Source organism: Bufo gargarizans, chromosome 10 (genome assembly GCF_014858855.1).
Source record: "Bufo gargarizans isolate SCDJY-AF-19 chromosome 10, ASM1485885v1, whole genome shotgun sequence".
Taxonomy (NCBI): Eukaryota; Metazoa; Chordata; class Amphibia; order Anura; family Bufonidae; genus Bufo; species Bufo gargarizans.
The window spans coordinates 38864794-38883524 of NC_058089.1; the positions used below are offsets into that span (position 1 = coordinate 38864794).

General features: G+C 47.7%; 1 protein-coding gene across 2 annotated transcripts; it reads left to right on the forward strand.

Annotated features, from left to right (window-relative positions):
• Nucleotides 1–15: 15 nt before the first annotated feature.
• On the forward strand, nucleotides 16–13841 carry MRPL49 (mitochondrial ribosomal protein L49). Of its 2 annotated transcripts, XM_044270383.1 has the most exons (5): nucleotides 59–151; nucleotides 750–793; nucleotides 4955–5117; nucleotides 6362–6486; nucleotides 13582–13841. In XM_044270383.1, exons 2-5 carry the CDS (start codon nucleotides 785–787, stop codon nucleotides 13726–13728), a joined length of 444 nt encoding a protein of 147 aa, XP_044126318.1. In that variant the 5' UTR covers nucleotides 59–151; nucleotides 750–784; the 3' UTR covers nucleotides 13729–13841. The 2 variants fall into 2 exon arrangements, with proteins under 2 accessions (XP_044126316.1, XP_044126318.1); XM_044270381.1 differs by lacking the exon at nucleotides 750–793 and having other exon boundaries at nucleotides 16–151.
• Nucleotides 13842–18731: the final 4890 nt, after the last annotated feature.

Below are 18731 nucleotides of genomic sequence, written 5' to 3' on the forward strand. Positions count from 1 at the left end.
ACGTCGAGCTTTGACGTTGACCGCCATGTTGGTGCTCTCACTCAGGTGTCCATGTTGGTACACCTACTGACACGGGAGCTGAGGAAAGATGGCTGCCCCCATGTTGAGAAGGACGGCGTTAGGAGTCCTCAGTGCATTTACCAAGCTGCAGGTAGCGGATTAACCCGTTCTCCAGACGATTAGCCGGTTTATGAGAAGCGTGTACTTATATATGTGTATATGTGATCTGTAGTGGCTCAGCGTGCACTATATGGACAGAAGCTGTCAGCACGATTCTGGACATAGTGCTGCACATATGCCCCCCCCCCCCCCCCCCCCGTTTCTCCGCTGTCAGCGATTAACCCTATGAAGGTTTTTTCCCATTTAAATTTTTCACTCCCTACTATTCTGGGGCCATAACTTTTTTATTTTTCTGTTTACGTAGCCGTACGAAGACTAGTTTTTTGTATGACAAGTTGCACTTTCTAAGGCTAGAACGATGACATGTGTCGCGCGGCATTGATGTCGCACGATAACTTTTATAATGATAGTCTGTGGCAGAAAAGTCCATTTTGGATGGTTTTTTTTGCGACACCGTAGACTATCAATATAAAAATTGTTGCGCAACAAAATGTTGCCGTGTAGCCCTAGCCTGATTCCACCATTTAATGTTGCATACGATGTAGTCGGGAGGTGGAAACTAATTCCAAGTGGGGTGAAATTGGAAAAAGCACAATTCTGCAACTGTTTTATGGGTTTTGTTTTTACAGCGTTCCATATACGGTAAAACTGAGCAGTTACTTTCATGCTCCAGGTTAGTACAATTATGGGATACCACATATGTATAGTTTTTCTTGAGTTTTTATGCTGGAAAAAAACCTAAAAAAATATATATATATCGCCATATTCTGACCGCTATAACTTGTATGGAGCTTTTTCAAGGCTCATTTTTTTGCAGGACGATCTGTACTTCTCTACAATAAATAGAAATCAGCCCGCGCTCACTAGTAGGCCCCGATCACTTGTTGTGGGTACTGGTTCTGATATCAGTTGATGCTAGTTTTAATATTAATATTCCAAACCCACTGATACCTATTGTGCCAACTGCAATAGAAGTAGAAGTAAGACTCCTGGAGAGAAGCTTCTGGGCCTTATTCCGATACGTACATTTCTCTACGACAGTCCCTTATTTCTATTCGTAGCGATCCTGTAGTTCAGTCCTGCCAATGAGCTCCGATGCTCAATCCTGCTTGCTTGCTCTTTCGACTTCGGCACCGGGCAATACCTCGGCCGACGGCGTTCGCTCGTGACTTAGAAGTCAGAACGCGCTTCCTGAAGTGTTGGTGTGAAGTCACACATGTTCGGCAGCCTCTGGGAACCAGAAAAAACCCAACGCGTTTCAGAGAACCCGGTCAGGGATACTGGTCCTTCTATCTATTGTATATTCACCACAGGGCAGGTGACTTTTATTACAACCCAGCAGCTGCACAGAAGCCAATAGGACAATTATATTTATATATAAAAGGATCTTTACGGATAGGATATTTGCTACAGCACACTCAAAATATTAAGGAGCGCAGCAGTGGAACATTATTTAAGTTGTGTGACTTGATCTGTACTTTTCATTGATAACATTTTGGGGTGTATATGGCTTTTTGATCACTTTTTACTTAATTTTTTGTGTGGGAAAAGAAGCAACCAAAAACCCACAAATCAGCCATTTTGACTTTGTATCTCCATTTCACCATCTTTCATATGGGATATTTTTATATTTTAACAGTATGGCCATTATGTGTATTTTTATGTTTGTTTTTTTAAATTTTCATTTTGGTGAAAGGAGGGTGATTTGAATTTTTATATATTTGTATTTTTAAAAAACGTTTTTTTTTTTTACACTTTTTATAGTTCGGGAACTATAAGAAGCAATTATTAGATTGTGTCTTTCGTATACTCCAATGAGTCTATGGGAATTATCCTGTGTGCCTATGGAGCCCGGCCACAGGAACTTATGTACAACAGTCTCCTGTCACACAGGAGGACAGGGGCTGCCGCACACACAGTCCGGCTCCGGAGAACATATGGAAGCATGCACTTCCTGGTTTTAAGGCGTTCAGATGCTGTGGTCACGTTTGACCACAGCATCTTAAAGGGTTAAAAGTCTGCAACCAGCATTACCGCTGGTCGTGGACATTAGCCACAGGTGTTAGCTGTATGAAACAGCAGGCACCCAGTGGCTATGGTGCCCACTATTCTCGTGAGCGGGAACTTTTGTTAAAGTTCTGGCTGGCTCTGTACATATATGGAGCTGGTCGGGAAGGGTTTAAAGCTGTCTTGAAATACATTGTCAGGACTGCGGTGCATGCGCACAGGACTCCTCTCCATATGGTAGAACGGCACAGTGGTCCGGACTGTGTTTTTCAGTGCAGCTTTTATTGCTGACAGCGCAGAAACGGGGACAGTAGGGACATAGAACGTTGTGATCTGGACTCCTTAGGCTACTTTCACACTTGCGTTCGGAGCGGATCCGTCTGGTATCTGCACAGACGGATCCGCACCTATAATGCAAACGCTTAGATCCGTTCAGAACGGATCCGTTTGCATTACCATGAACAAAAAAAAAAATTTATTTTTTTATTTTTTTTTTTTCATGGTAATGCAAACGTATCCGTTTTGACTTTACATTGAAAGTCAATGGGGGACGGATCCGTTTGAAAATTGAGCCATATAGTGTCAAATTCAAACGGATCCGTCCCCATTGACTTCCATTGTAAGTCTGGACGGATCCGTTTGCCTCCGCACGGCCAAATGGACACCCGAACGTTCAGGTGTCCGCCTGCTGAGCGGAGCCCAAACGCTGCCAGACTGATGCATTCTGAGCGGATCCGCATCCACTCAGAATGCATTAGGGCTGGACGGATCCGTTCGGGGCCGCTTGTGAGAGCCTTCAAAGTGTGAAAGTAGCCTTACCTGCAGTATTACTTTAGATCAGGGGCCACATGCAGCCCCCAAGCATTTGGTAATAGATGTATGTCCGTCTTGTAGCTGCTCACATGTATCTTCCATGTATTCTGCCATTTGCTGGGAGTCCTAGAAGTGTAACTGGACATTTATAGTGTATACTGTATGTTCAATATGCCCTAAAAATAGTATTTCAGTTGGTAATACCCCTTAAAGTTTTTTTTTTCGGCCCTTGGAATTGGTTCAGGCTGACAATGTGGCCCCCAACCAGAAAAAGCTCTGCACCCCCGCTTCAGATAATAGTCCAAAATCAGAGTGATAGATCCCCCTTAGGCCTATTTCACACGAGCGTGACGGATTAGGTCCGGATGCGTTCAGTGAAACTCGCACCATTTTGCAAGAAAGTTCAGTCAGTTTTGTCTGCGATCGTGTTCAGTTTTTTCCACGTGGGTGCAGTGTGCTTTGATGCTTTTTTCACGCGCGTGATACAAAACTGAAGGTTTACAAACAACGGCCTCATGCACACCACCGTTGTGTGCATCCGCGTCCGTTCCGTCATTTTTCAAAGTTTAGCGGAGGTCCCATTTATTTCTATGGAGCTGTGAAAAAAAACTGATAGTCCTCCGTTTTTTCTCCGCGTCCGTCAAAAAATATAACCTGTCCTATTCTTGTCAGTGGAAAACGGAGGACGGACCCATTCAAGTCAATGGGTCTGTCAAAAAAAAAAAAAAACGATGCACAACTGGTATGTCATCCGTGTCCGCGTCAGTTTTTTTTTCTACAAGACCTTGGTGCTGACACTTTTCACGAACCTTCTTTTTTTTCCCCGTCAGACAAAAAAAAAGGAAGACACAAGGAAACACAACTGACAGTCGTGTGCATGAGGCCAACATCTCCTAGCAACCATCAGTGAAAAACGCATTGCATCCGCACTTGTTTCACTGAAGCCCCATTCACTTCTATGGGGCCAGGGCTGCGTTTTTCACGCAATGCCGAACTGATGTGTGAAAAAACCGCTCATGTACACAGACGCATTGAAATGAATGGGTCAGGATTCAGTGCGGGTGCTATGCGTTCACGTCACGCATTGTACCCGCGCTGAAAATTCGCTCATGTGAAAGGGGCCTTAAAAGGAGTCTGTCACCAACTTCAGTCATGGCAGGCTGGTAACACCACATTGTAGGTCTCACACAGATAACACATAGTACCTTATTTTGCCTCTTCTGTGGCTGCAGTTTTCCAAAAATGAAGTTTAAACCATATGCAAATAGGGTTTGCTGCTCCAAGTGCCCAGGGCCCCCTAGCGTTACTCGGCTGTATCGCAGTTGGCGTGCCCAGTATCCATGTGCCTGTCTGGCACGGCTTGCACAGTCTGTGTACAATACCCACTGCCGGCAGCGGCATCATACAGCTTAAGGCCTCATGCACACGGCAAATTGCGGTCTCCAATACACAACATCCGTGCGGATTCCGCAGACAGATCCAGACCAATTCAACTTGAATGGGTCCGTGATCCGTCCGCACTGCAAAAAAATAGAACATGTTCTACTATTTTGCGGTGCGGAGGCACTGAGAGAACCCCCACGGAAGCACTCCATAGTGCAGGGGTTGGGTTTTTTGTACGTAGTGCTGAAGCGCTCGCTGTGCCGGGCCGTACGGGAAAGTAATATAACACAAATATGTGACATAAGCCAGGCACTTACTAGCTACGTTCTGTGCGGTGCAGATACATTGCATGCAGATTTCAAGAAGGAATTGGGCTCCATTCACATGACATTGTCCCTTTACAGGAAAATCACCCAAAAGGACGCCACACATTCTTGTAGGGCGACTGTATCGCAGCAGACTACATACCTGCTCCGTGATGCCTCCTCTGGGTCCATATGGCTCCTCTATGGATGCACCACCTTTTGGTTTGACAGATTTCTTAATTTCACCATAAAGACGAATGACTAAGAATAGGTACTTACCTTTTACGTACATTTTTATTGTTATCATTATTTCTTTTTTATTGAAGCGGTCGTGCAGTGGGTCGGCTGCCAGCGCAACATCCCCGTACCCAGGTATTATAGAATCTCATGAAGAGTTTCATTTTGTGGAGCGTCTCATACCACCAACACGGGTGCCCCAACCACCAAAGCATACAGGAGTAACCCCATCTGGATGGATCCCCCCTAAAGGTTTGTGTACAGCAGTTTACAATGAGGATGCATCGTCTTGGCTAGATCACTATATGGTTGACCGGGTGAAAATGACTCTCCTGCCACGGATAGGTCATCAATATCATATAGGTGGGGTCCAACACCCTGTTCGGGCAGCTGCAGCTTAGGAGACTACAGTGTATGGAGCCCACTGTGTAGTGGCTGTGATGGTGTACCGCAGCGCAGCCGCACCGCAGAGTACGGAGCCTTCTGATTCTGCTCCATACGCTGTATAGTTTCCAGCATTGCTGCTGCTCGGAATAGCTGATCAGTGGGGGTGCCGAGTGTCGGACCTCCACCGATCTAATACTATCGACCTATTCTGAGGAGCGGTCATTAATATCTGAAGCTTGGGGGTTGTATGAAAGTAGAAAAAAAAATATATATATATATATATATATATCTACTCTTTTTTTTATTTTTTATTTTATTTTTTTAATGGAATCAGTGCTACTCGAGTGCGGGGGAACGAACATGAGATCCACACAAATTTCGGTGCGGATTTATGTGCATTTGTGCATCATATCCATACCTAAATCCACAATTTCTTAAAGTGTTTTTTGATGCGGTTTGGCCGCAGATTTAGCCCTTCATTGGAAATCCGCAGTATAAAACAGCAAACATTATTTGGAAATCCGCATGACGGGTCAATTTCCGGACAGAAAAATCTGCAACGTGTACTTGAGATTTGTGTAATCTCATATACTTTGCTGGTAATGTTCTACGCTGCGGTTTTTCCAGACTGGAATCCACGTGCAAAAACAGGCCTCATGCAGACGTCCGTGGAACACGGTCCATGAGATACCGGACTGGCATTGGAGGAGCGCACGGCGTCATTGGAGTCCGGTATCTCACAAACCGTGTTCCACGGACGTCTGCATGAGGCTTTCTAGGTACTGCTGCAGGACAGGTGCAGCTTCCCCTTGCAAAATCAGTGCTAGGTGTTTTGGAAGTCGGCCCCACTGCGGTCAGCTGTGCTGCAATTAAATGGGGTTGTTCGATTTTGAAAAAATGCTGCAGATATTATAAAATAAAAACCGACACCTCTGCCAAAGTAGTGTAGATGCTCCAGTGGTCCCGAGCATGGCCACTGAATGACTGCCATCCACACCACTTTGATCATATGCGCTGCATTAGTGGAGGGCTGAAGAGGGGAGTAATGTGGATTAAAAAAAAAATATAGTAACACTTGTTATTTGCGTCTTGTGTTCTAAAAAAACCAGACACACCGCCAGATCTTCCATACATTGTGAGGCGCTCCCGGATGCACAATATTCCAGTGTACAAAGACATCACCCATGGTAATCGGCACATGACAGTTATCCGGAAGATTGAAGGAGACATATGGGTGAGTGTTGTCTGAATAGTGTCCAATTATTGCATGTACAGGGGCTGTGCGGGTCACTAAATACCGCTAGGCCACGATCACCCTGGAGAACTGCTGCTAGCCATTGAATTCAATAGGCGCAAGTAACGTGTATAATGTAAAGGGTTTCTAGTTCCTAATAAGTCTATCTTTATAGACTTGAAAGAAAATGATTCATATATATTTTCCACTTATGGTTTAGTGAATGAAACTGTTGCTATGCCAGACAAACCTTAGGGGGCTGTTTATATGGTATGTTTTGCTGGCAGAAACCTTGCCAAAACCCTGATGGGCGGCCGTGCAGAATCCCCCCTTCCTTCCATTGTTTTCATTGAGAGGCTGTGGTTTTATGGCTGCAACTGCGCAAAAGACGGACAAGGCTGATTTTGCGCAGGAGCCCAGTGGCTTTTTAGTGCTAAATCCACATCAAATTCTGCCAGCAAAGGAACTGTGTGCATGGTCCCTAACTCTGTTTTTGCCATAGGTGGGGGTTCTAGTAGTCAGACGCCTGGTCATCAAAGGGGTTAGATAAACAGTGCAGTTCTTATTATTCAAGGATTAACCCTTCCCACCACTTATCCAGTCATATAAAAATAAATAGAACATTTAATACGAGCCACCCTCCGGGGCCGTTGGCTGACAATCCTCCACCTGCACAATTCAATAGAGGATCTCTGACATTTCAATCCACTCTCCTGGGTCGTTGGTTGATGATTCTCCACCTGCGCAATCCAGTGGAGAACCTCTGGAAGTCCCAATCCATTCTTCTGGGTCATTTGGTTGATAATTCTCCACCTGCGCAATTCAATAGAGGATCTCTGACATTCCCAATCCACCCTCTCCGGGGTTGTTTGGTTGATAAGTCCCCACCTGCGCAGTCCGCAACTGTCAGGGGCGAGATTCTAAATGGTAGACCTGCGCGCAAGCGGATCACAGCCGGACATCTTCCTCCTCGAATATCTCCGCACCCCCACCCTTCCTCCCTGGGCCACGCTCAGACACTCCCTCCCCGGAGAGGGTCAGTCTGGGGGGGGGGAGAGAATCATTGATTCAGGCCCTGACATGAATCCGAAGCAGTCTCCCATGATTGCGTCTAGGGTGGCCAGCAGTACTTGTCGTATGAATTGTCCCCTGCCAAGGTGGCCTAAGTACAATAACACTGGTATCGGTGCCGGGCATATATATGCCCCCTTCTGTAGGTGGCGGAATTGCATCTCCACTGGGTTCAGTACATTCCTTATGCATTAGCCCCTTCCATAGGTGGCGCGATTACATTTTCACTGGTTACATTGTGTGCGGTATGCATTACCCCCTTACTTAGGTGCAATAATTGCACTCCCACAGGGTACAGGACTCGCCGTATGCACTAGTTCCTGCCGTGGGCATTAACCCCCTTTCATAGGTGGAGTATTCCCTACCACTGGCTTAAGTACTTGCCGTATGCATTCCGCCTTCCTTAGGTAGAGTAATTGCACTGCCATTGCATACGATCCCGACTGTCACGCTGTCCTTTTCCATGGGTGGAGTGTTGCACTTCACCGTGCTTCCTGTTGCATTAACCCCTTCCACAAGTGATCCACTAGCAGGGAATAACTAGACATCTTGGGATGCTGCAATTCAACTACGCCACAGCTCTAGGTGCCTTCGCTTATTTCACAAGGGGGCGTGGCAACAGTCGGTACCCGCGGGTGCCTGGTACTCTTACTCTAGTGGTATACGGGCGCCGCCAGTGGATACGGTGGCAAATCCTTCTTTCTTTTGGCGCGGGTTTTGGGTGTGCTTATAACATCCTCTGTCTTCTCAGGGGGTTGCCTAGCATTACTTATGTGTCCCAGAGACCCCCCATCTCCATGAGCCTCCACCATTCCTGTCAGTCATGATATTGTCCGCTTCAATGCGTAGTGCGTACACCATTGCGCATATATGGTGAGTACGTTTCAGCGAGTCGAGTGTTCACTGACTCTGTATTCTCTACCCACCACTCCTCCTTCTCTAGGAAAGTGCTTATGCTGGCACTCTCCACAGGTGCAGCTTTGTCGCTAATGCTAGAGTTCGTAGTCGCTGCAGTGGGACATCACCCTCAGTTAGGGGTCATACCCTGACGCTAGCTTTGGCAGTTGCTCCTGTTCAGCGCCCTTCCAGGTAGAGTTTTTAAGTTAGCTCTACTTCTCTGGGGCAGTATGGTATGTAGCTTTTACGGATAGTCTTAGACCTCCCCCTCAGTTTTGCGCTGACTACTATTGTGGGAGTGGTATTTGCGTTACCACTGCATACTTCGGTTCTTACTGCACAGCTCATTCGTCAGGTGGTGGACTCTTCTAGCACAGAATTTGGTAGCCTCTGCTGGCGGCCCCCTCTGCTGTGGTATGGGGCTAGCGATACAGTGTGACTCCCCTTGCCTGACTTCCTCCTCAGGCGGAGTTTTTTTTGCACAGCCACTTAATCCTTGGCTACTTCTGTATAGTGCCGGTCTCGGATGGGGAATGGGCTTTAGACCTAGCCTATTCTTCTCCTGTCTTTTTCTTCCTCTGGCTCATGGTTCATAGCCACCCCGCAAGCCTTAGTAGCTCCTACGTTACTACCTTTCTCTCATCTGCATTTGCAGGGGGTATTCTTTTTGTGGCGCTCCGTTCCCGACTGGTGGGCTGTGGCGCCCACCACATCCTTCCTTCTACAGGGATTCCTTCCATTGGTCCCTGGTGTGCTAACGGTATCTACATGAAAGTTTCCCACCTTTCTCTCCCGAGCAAGAGATCCGGAAACATGCAACGTGGACGCCCTGATATCTCCTTCACAGGAGTTCTCCCTCCTTACTTGTTTTCCCCCCTCCCCCTCTTACCCAGGGTTCTACAGAGGATCAGGCTGGAGGGCATTCCGACAATCCTAATTGCTCCGGATTGGCCCCGTCACGCGTTGTACGCTGACCTTGTTCTCCCTTTAGGAGATGTCCCTTGGTCACTGCTACTCAGAGACGACCTTCTTTCTCAGGGTCCGGTCTTACATCAGCATTGAAGGTCTTTTTGTTTAACGGCGTGGCTATTGAATCCGCCATTCTGACTCGGAGAGAGTTTTCGACAGATGTCATGCGCACTATGATTCAGGCCAGGAAGCCTGCATCATCCAGGATCTATTATAGGACCTGGAGGTCCTTCCTGGGCTTCTGTCGAAGCCGGGACATCCTCTCACTGTTTGTTTTTTTTCTACAATCAGGGTTGGACCTTGGTTTAGCCCTTAGTTCCTTGATGGGTGAGGTGTTGGCGCTTCTATCCTAGGGGACACAGCTTTCCAGCGCCCCCTGGTGCCATGGAAACCTTACTTCAGGGAGTGGCACATAGGGTTACTCCTTTACCACCTTGGGATCTGAATATAGTTCTCTCAGCGCTACAGACTTCTCCCTTTGAGCCCTTGCTGGAGATCTCTCTCCGACTCCTGTCCTGGAAGGTAGTTTTTTCTTGTGGCTATCACATCCATCAGACAGGTGTCCCAGGTGGGGGCGCTCTTTTGCAGAGAACCCTTCATGGTTCTTCACAAGGATAAGGCGGTTCTTCGGCCCATTTCTTCTTCTCCCGAAGGTGGTCTCTGACTTCCATATCAATGAAGAAATTGTCCTTCCTTCACTGTCCCTCTCCTTCCCACCCTAGGGAAGGGAGTTACATCATTGTATGTTGTCAGGACTCCAGTCCCTTCCGGCGTACAGAACCCCTTTTGTCATCCGGAGGGTCCTCGCAAGGGATTGGCGGCCTGCAAGGTGGCAATTGCACAGTGGATCCGGTCTGCTAGTGCCGAAGCATACCGCGCCCGGAACAGGGTTCCGCCCTTAGGTGTCATGGCTCACTCCACCAGTGCCGTGGGCGCTTCTTCGGCTCGGAGGATCATGCTTCGGTTGCACAGCTGTGCAAGGCGGCTACGCGTCCTCCGTACACACATTCATAAATTCTACCAGGTGCATACTTATGCTTCGGCGGACGCTGCCTTGGGCCGCATGGTCTTGCAGGCGGCAGTTTCCTAAATGCCTGCAGGGACGCTTAGTTCCATGGGTCTGTGGTTTTTCCCTCCCTGTGGACTGCTTTTGGATATGGGCGAGAACAGGAGATTTTTGTATAACTGACCAGTAAAATCTTTCTCGCTCTTCATTGGGGGACACAGCACCCACCCAGTATTGTTGTTCGGCCACAGTTGCGGCAGTGTTGGTTAGAACCCCGTTGTTGGTTCCTTGGCATTGTAGGTGTTCCACGTTTTTTCGTTGGTTAACTTGCCTCTCCTACTGCTTGTACACAAACTGAAGCTCTCTCTCCAGGCTGGAGGGGGTATAGCTGCCAGGGGAGATGCTAACAGCTTTATTTAGTGTCAACGCCTCCTAGAGCAGTGGTCCCCAACCTTTTTTGCACCAAGGACCAGTTTCATGCAAGACCATTTTTCCAGGGACTGGGTGGGGGGTTCTGGGCGGGGCTTAGGGGGTGCTAGTCGGCGCTGACTGACTCACGCGTATCACAAAACACAAGGTGCATATTAAAATATATAATACTATATAACGACTATATCAACTGACACGGGTCTCTGCTGCACCTGGTCTCTGCTGCACTGTACCGTATTTTTCACCCTATAAGATGCACCTAGGTTTTAGAGTAGAACAATAAGAAAATAAATATTTTTCATTACACCTCAGGTCAGACCAGCAATCAGACCTCCAATGCCTCAGATCAACCCCCCAACCTTTAGCCATCTATCAGCCCCTTATGTCAGCCATAAGCCCCCCCATGTCAGCCCCCAGCCCTTGTGTCAGCCATGAGCCCTTTATGTCAGCCATCAACCATGAGCCCCCCATGTCAGCCATCAGCCCTTATGTTGGCGCAAATAAAAAAATTAAAAAAAAACAAACACTTACCTCTGCTGCTCCTGGTCACTATCGCGATCCTCTTCTTCCTACTGTCTGCTGTGTATCGCGGTGCACAGTGTGACCTCACGCTGTGCGCAGCCCTGCACAGCCGATAGCCGAGCCGAGGACCAGGAAGCGGTGAGTACAGATCCTTCACCGCTTCCTGGACCTCCTGTACTAATGAAGCGCTTCCATAATGGAAGAGGTTCATTAGTACCGCGATAAATACGGCCCTTCCCGGCGGTTGGGGACTGCTGTCCTAGAGGACATAGCTATACCTACGGTTCCTGTGTCCCCCAATGAAGAGTAAGAAAGAGATTTTACTGGTAAATTATACAAAAATCTCCTTTTTTATAACTGGAATACCCCTTTAAGTCCCATAATAGTACCGTATTTTTCGCCCCATAAGACGCACTTTTCCCCCCAAAAAATCGGGGGGAAATGCCCCTGCGTCTTATGGGGCGAATACTGACAATTTAACATAGCTGGATGCGATGTAGAGTGAGCTGGGGCCGGGGGAGGGACTGGGAGGAGATGCTGGGGGCCGGGCATAGCGGCGGGGCGGTGCAATCAATGTACTGTAGCCCCGCCCCGCCGCTCCGGTATAGTAATATTAAATGTCTTACTCAATTAAATTGTATTATATATGCCCCCTCACTCCTATATTGCTAATCGTACCTTAAATCCTATTCCTAAGTGCTGTAATGCAGGCCGGGCGGGCGGCAGCGTAACTCCTTGATGTCACGTGCCTGCGCCGCCTACTTTATGAATGAAGCAGGCGGCACAGGCAAGTGACGTCAGCGAGTGACGCCCCGGCCGCCCGGCCTGCATTACAGCACCTAGGAATAGGATTTAAGGTACGATTAGCAATATAGGAGTGAGGGGCATATATAATACAATTTAATTGAATAAGACATTTAATATTAGTATACTGGGGGAGGTGGGGGTATTATGATCGAGCTGATCCGTGGATGGCACAGTTAAGGGGGGGGGGGGGTCTGTGGATGCCACTGTTATGGGCTGGGGGGCTGTGGATGCCACTGTTATGGGCTGGGGGGCTGTGGATGCCACTGTTATGGGGTGGGGGGTCTGTGGATGGCACATATATAACAGTGCCACCCACAGATCCCCCCTGTAACAGTGTCATCCACAGATCCCCCCTGTAACAGTGCCATCCACAGATCCCCCCTGTAACAGTGCCATCCACAGATCCCCCCCCCCCCTGTAACAGTGCCATCCACAGATCCCCCCCCCTGTAACAGTGCCATCCACAGATCCCCCCATAACAGTGTCCGTCATCCACAGATCCCCCCCATAACAGTGTCCGTCATCCACAGATCCCCCCATAACAGTGTCCGTCATCCACAGATCCCCCCATAACAGTGTCCGTCATCCACAGATCCCCCCCATAACAGTGTCCGTCATCCACAGATCCCCCCATAACAGTGTCCGTCATCCACAGATCCCCCCCATAACAGTGTCCGTCATCCACAGATCCCCCCCATAACAGTGTCCGTCATCCACAGATCCCCCCCATAACAGTGTCCGTCATCCACAGATCCCCCCATAACAGTGTCCGTCATCCACAGATCCCCCCCATAACAGTGTCCGTCATCCACAGATCCCCCCCATAACAGTGTCCGTCATCCACAGATCCCCCCCATAACAGTGTCCGTCATCCACAGATCCCCCCCAGAACAGTGTCCGTCATCCACAGATCCCCCCCAGAACAGTGTCTGTCATCCACAGATTCCCCCCATAACAGTGTCCTTTACAGATCCCCAGTATTAGTGCCACCCACAGACCACCATTAGTTCCAAACCCACCAAAAGCACACCTTTTGGTTAAAAATATTTTTTTTCTTATTTTCCTCCCCAAAAACCTAGGTGCGTCTTATGGGCCGGTGCCTCCTATAGGGCGAAAAATACGGTAATTGGATAGAGCCGTGTATGCATGGCCACCTCAGCATTCACTGTAGCATATGATTTTGATGTAGGTGTGGGTCCCAGAGGTGGGCAGACACTAGTCACTTATCCCGTGAGTATGCCATAAATGTTTAGATGGGACAATCTGTTTAAGGGGTTAAAAAAAAAAAACACATGCCGTGCTGTCACCAATAGGTAGTTGCTATCATGTTTGATTTGCGTGAATAATCCACAGATCCTGACTAATCGTGGTCTTCTCTTCTCCACCCTCTTAAGGCTCTGGAAGCAGAAGTACAGGAATTCCTGACCAATCTAACAGGAAGGACACCAGCAACTCAGGTCAATGAGGTCAACCATTCAATCCGGATAAAAGGCTATTATGATGAGGAACTACAAACATGGCTGGCCGAAAAGGGTTTTTGAAACTATTGGAACGAAAAGTACAGAGACTGTGGTCACAATGATTAAAGACTTATATTCCAAAATGTCTTGTTTTGCTAATATTAAGAAAAATAAAAAGGTGTTGGTGGATGTTATATGGATCCTAGACCTATTCAACAAAACCTTCTAAAATATTGTTTTGTTACTTTCAAATACACTATATGACACCTACATTTTTAGGAGGACTATGTGATTGGCACTAATTTTAACAGACACTACTATATAAGCAAAGAAGAGCCATTACAGATAGGGACACTTAACCCTTTTCTGCTCATTGCCATATTCTTACATTGCTGAGTGTAATGAGTTAACGCACAGCACCATAATAGTACACCACTGTGATGGTGTGGGCTCAGGAGCTGAGCCAGCGCTATCACTCGCGAGTGCCAGCTGCATTATACCCTGTTATAACTGCTTAACCCTTTAGATCAGGGGTCAGCAACCTTCTGCACTCCAGCTGCTGTGAAACTACAACTCCCAGCATGCACACTTGCTTGGCTGTTCTTTTATCTCCCATAGAAGTGCATGGAGCATGCTGGGAGTTGTAGTTTCAGAACAAATGGAGTGCCGGAGGTTGCTGATCCCTGCTTTAGATAATGTTGGCAGTGACAAGTTACCGTTGAAATCAGTGAGAGAATAGAACGATTGGAACCTCTGTGTCGGCGCTGTCAGCAGGGATGCAGTACCAGGTAAGTATTGGTAAAAAAAACTGATGATAATTTATTTCAGGTCAACGCGTTTCAAGGGCGGAACGCCCCCTACATCAGGACAATGATACAAATAACATCGACAATCAGTGATTTTTAAAAGTATTTTTGGCACACAGGCCGGAGGGTGGGAGGGGAAGGGGAACAGTCATGGGTGTGTTACTACATAATTCAGTATGTTAATGGTCTAATAAAACTGTGGATATTTACATACATAAAGCACATTTGTTTTTATTTATACTTTGGCTCGGTGGTATGCGCATAAGTTGAATGTCATCTTGTGTATCGCTCATTCTGTAGGAGGCAATACAATCCGCTGTGTGCAGGAGTTCTGTAGTTGCTGGACTTGTATCCAGTGCTTGTTTCAAAGGTTACTGTGTGGCGGGAGGCTATATACAAAGAATCAGAGCTCAATGGTCGTTCTAGTTTGGTGGTGGAAGCGTCACCGGCGGGAGCGAGCGGCTCTCTGATGATGGGGCCGGTACCTGCTTTTACTCCGTGTGGGGGGAAAAATAGGGTAAGGTTTCCAGACTATGGAGGAATTATGTAAGATTTAATGTATAACTATAGCAGCATTGGCAGGTAAGTGGGACGGACCTACATATGGATGTGGCTGCTAGAGGAGGTGAACTTCGGCGTCAGATATATGTTCTATATAAGGGCCGTTATGCATCATATTTGTTTGTAGCATGTCTCATGTTACATACACTGCTCTAGTTTTCACCATAGGGGGCCATTCACACGTCCGTTGTTTTTTTCCTGATCTGTTCCGTTTTTTGCTGAACAGATCTGGACCCATTCATTTTCAATGGGTCCTGAAAAAAAATCTGAAATTGTGCTGTCCGTTTTTTTTCAGGACCCATTGAAAATGAATGGGTCAAGATCTGGTCCAGATCTGTTCAGCAAAAAACGGAACAGATCAGGAAACAAACAACGGACGTGTGAATGGACCCTAAGAAGTGGTTGCAAAATATCGTCTATAGCCAATATAAACGTATTAGACGGAACTGCACACACAATGAAGACTTCAAGCAAGAAGCAAAAAAAAAATAATATAGATTCACTAATAAATGGTACCCTAAGGAGCTCATTAAAAACTCCTATACTAGAAGCATTTTGAGTACACAAGAAATTTTGTGTACAAGCCTGAAAAAGGAGGGGGTCAGAAACCAGCATTATGCGTCCAGCATTGGCTAAACACTGGCACATCCTACTTCAGGACCCTTACATGGCGAAATATTTGCCCTCAAAACCCAGGATGATATATACAGTAGAAGGGCCCCAACTATCGGAAACATCCTGGTCCCCAGAAAACCAAAACAGCATAGTAAGGCCCAGCAAAATGGTGTATACAATCAGCCCCAAAAATTTGTGAGCTATAAATGAAAAACCAAACGGTGTTTGTGCTGCAAAGTGTTGTGCATTTTCATACGTATACAATATTATCTAATGACATTATAATCAAAATGTATACTCATCTCATTATTATCGCACATAACCGCACCAATTTTACTTCAAACAAAAACGGGACAACTTTTGAAATAAAACACCATATAACGTGTCAATCTAACTTTGTAATCTATTTAATCGAATGCGGGTGTGGCCTCCAATATGTTGGTCGCATGACACAGGCACTACACTGTCGTGTATACCAACATAGTCTCTCATCATCTATTATGCCCACTGTGGAACTAGCTTATGCTTTAGTTACATATATTTTATAACAATGCGACAAACATGAGACATGCTACAAACAAATATGATATATCACTGCCCTCTTATATACCAACTAGGGTTGTTGTGGGTATCGAAATTTCGATACCCAATTGATACTTTTATCCCGGTATCGATACGATACAGGGATTTCCATTTTTTCTATACTGGGCTGCACAGTTGCGCAGTCTAGCATCACAGAACATGAGCGCGCTCCTGTTCCCTCAGCGAAGCAGTCTCTCCCTCCCCCTGTGCCACGCTGCCAATAAAGAGAGAGGGGCGGGCGCACAACGCCACCAACAATGGGAGGACTTTTCATGGTTCCAGACTTTGTTAGCAGGCTACATAGAGCGGCGCCCAGGGATGTCCCTGCACTTACTATTATTCCTGGGCACCGCTCTGTTCACCCGCTGTGGCCCAGTTACCTTCTCCTGCTTTGTATGCTAATTACTACTATCAGAGCAATGGGGAGGAGACATCAGCTTCTCTTCTGGGCGTTCCTTCTCCCTGCTGTAGCGCTGTCCAATCACAACGCAGAACGTCACAGCCAGGGAAAAGGAACGCCCAGGAGAGAAGCTGATGTCTCCTCCCCATTGCTCCGATAGTAGTAGTTAGCATACGGAGCAGGAGACGGTAACTGGGCCACAGCGGGAGAACGGAATAATAGTAAGTACAGGGACATCCCTGGGCACCGCTCTATGTAGCCTGCTAACTTAACGAAGTCAGAACCCATGAAAGGTAGTCTTTAACTTTTAATACAGGAGGCAAGTGCCGGCAGCAGAATCACATAACCGGCACCCTGCCTCTCACAGGGAGTTGCGATCAGCGGCAGTTAACCCCTCAGGCGCTGCTGATCTGCCTCCGGCACCCGCCTCCTGTATTAAAGGTTAATTATCTTTGGCGGTGCAGTGTGCCCCCCCCCAGTATCAAAATTATTGGTGGCAGTGGCCACAGGGTCCCCTCCCCTTCTAATTGGTGACAGGGGCAGCTTCTGATCGAAGCCCCAGCAGTGTAATCCTGGGGCTCCGATCGTTTACCATGGCAGCCAGGATGCTACTGACTGCTGACAGCGCCGATACAGAGGTTCCAATCGTTCTTCTATTCTCTCACCGATTTCTTCATCCGGATGACAGCGTCTTTGGAACCCAGGCAGCAGTGCAGGCAAAGTGAGACATAGTCGTTGTGACTACCCTATAGAGGGTAAGCGCAACTATTTTTATGTCATTACCTAATACCAAACAGCACCACACATTAGGCGCTGCCTCCTGTTCTTTTTTTTTCCCTCTTGCAAGTTACCGTTGAAGCAAGTCTCTGACTGCAGTCGCGCACGTGACCATGTTTCTGCTGTGGCCGGAAGAAAACAAGACACCAGAAGATGGAGAAACAAGAGCCAGTGTGCAGGACCAGAGCGGTGGGGAGCCTTCACTTACAGGGGTTATCCAATACTATAAACTGCCCCCCCATATGCCAGGCCCCTCACAGGGAATATACTTACCCCGCTCCCCTCCGGCTGCTTCTCCCTTTGTGCCGATAAAAACATCCGGTGTCGGGGGGGGAGGAGTCTCCCTAGCATCACCCGCGATGCTAGGGAGGCTCGTCCCCCACCTGCCATTGGCTGCTCCCCCCTACCCTCTCTCCAACACCGGATGTTTTCATCGGCGCACAGGGAGAAACTGCAGCAGGGACCAGGAGCGGCACAGGGTAAGTATATTCCCTGTGAGGGGCCCGGCTTATGAAAGGGGCTATTAAAGAGGACCTTTCACTAGTATACAAACTAAAAACTAACTATACCTAACTATACAAACTAAAAACTAACTATACTTACTAGTATGCCTGGGCGCCGCTCCGTTCGCCCGGTATAGGCTCCGGTGTCTCAGCTCCGTCTGTTGTACTGGACTGATTTTTTGTAGGAGGCATGTCCCTTGCTGCAGTGCTGGCCAATCGCAGCACACAGCTCATAGACTGGCTATGAGCTGTGCGCTGCAGCAAGGGACACGCCTCCTACAAAAAAATCTGATAGAGTTAGTTTTTAGTTTGTACACTAGGGAAAGGTCCTCTTTAATAGTATTGGCTAACCCCTTTGAGGGCTCATGCAAACAAACGTATTTTGTTTCCGTGTCGGTTCCGGGTTTTTTGCGGCCGCTGATCAGCAAGTTTGAATCATTATTTTTCATTTCGTTTTTTTTCTGTTAGGTTTAGGGTGGGTTACGGTAGTAAAGGTGAACACCCGTCCCCACACACACACACTCCCCTGTGGCCCGCCAGACGTTCTCGGCCAAGGAGGCATACGCCCTGCTTGCCTCCGACTCCGGGAGCCCCAGTGTGGACGAGGATCACTCCACTTTCCTCTTGTCATCCGTGTCCTCCTCATCATCTAGCGTTAATGATGAGCCCCCAAGGTGGTGGAGATGCCGCCAGGCGGAGCAAGGGGACTCCTATGCCAGGGACCCTGTGGCCCACACTAGTATGAGCCGCCCTGGGATTCGTACTAGTTTCCCAGCCCACCAGATAAGTCCACCTAAGCCCCCTACCGGTGAACTTGACTGGTGTACCCCAGAGGATTTT

Coding starts and splice junctions, on each gene's coding strand:
- MRPL49 (XM_044270381.1), top strand. CDS start 89: ATGGCTGCCCCCATGTTGAGAAGGACGGCGTTAGGAGTCCTCAGTGCA. Junction 152..4,954: donor GTGCATTTACCAAGCTGCAG/GTAGCGGATTAA, acceptor TTTTTATTGAAG/CGGTCGTGCAGTGGGTCGGC. Junction 6,487..13,581: donor AGATTGAAGGAGACATATGG/GTGAGTGTTGTC, acceptor CACCCTCTTAAG/GCTCTGGAAGCAGAAGTACA.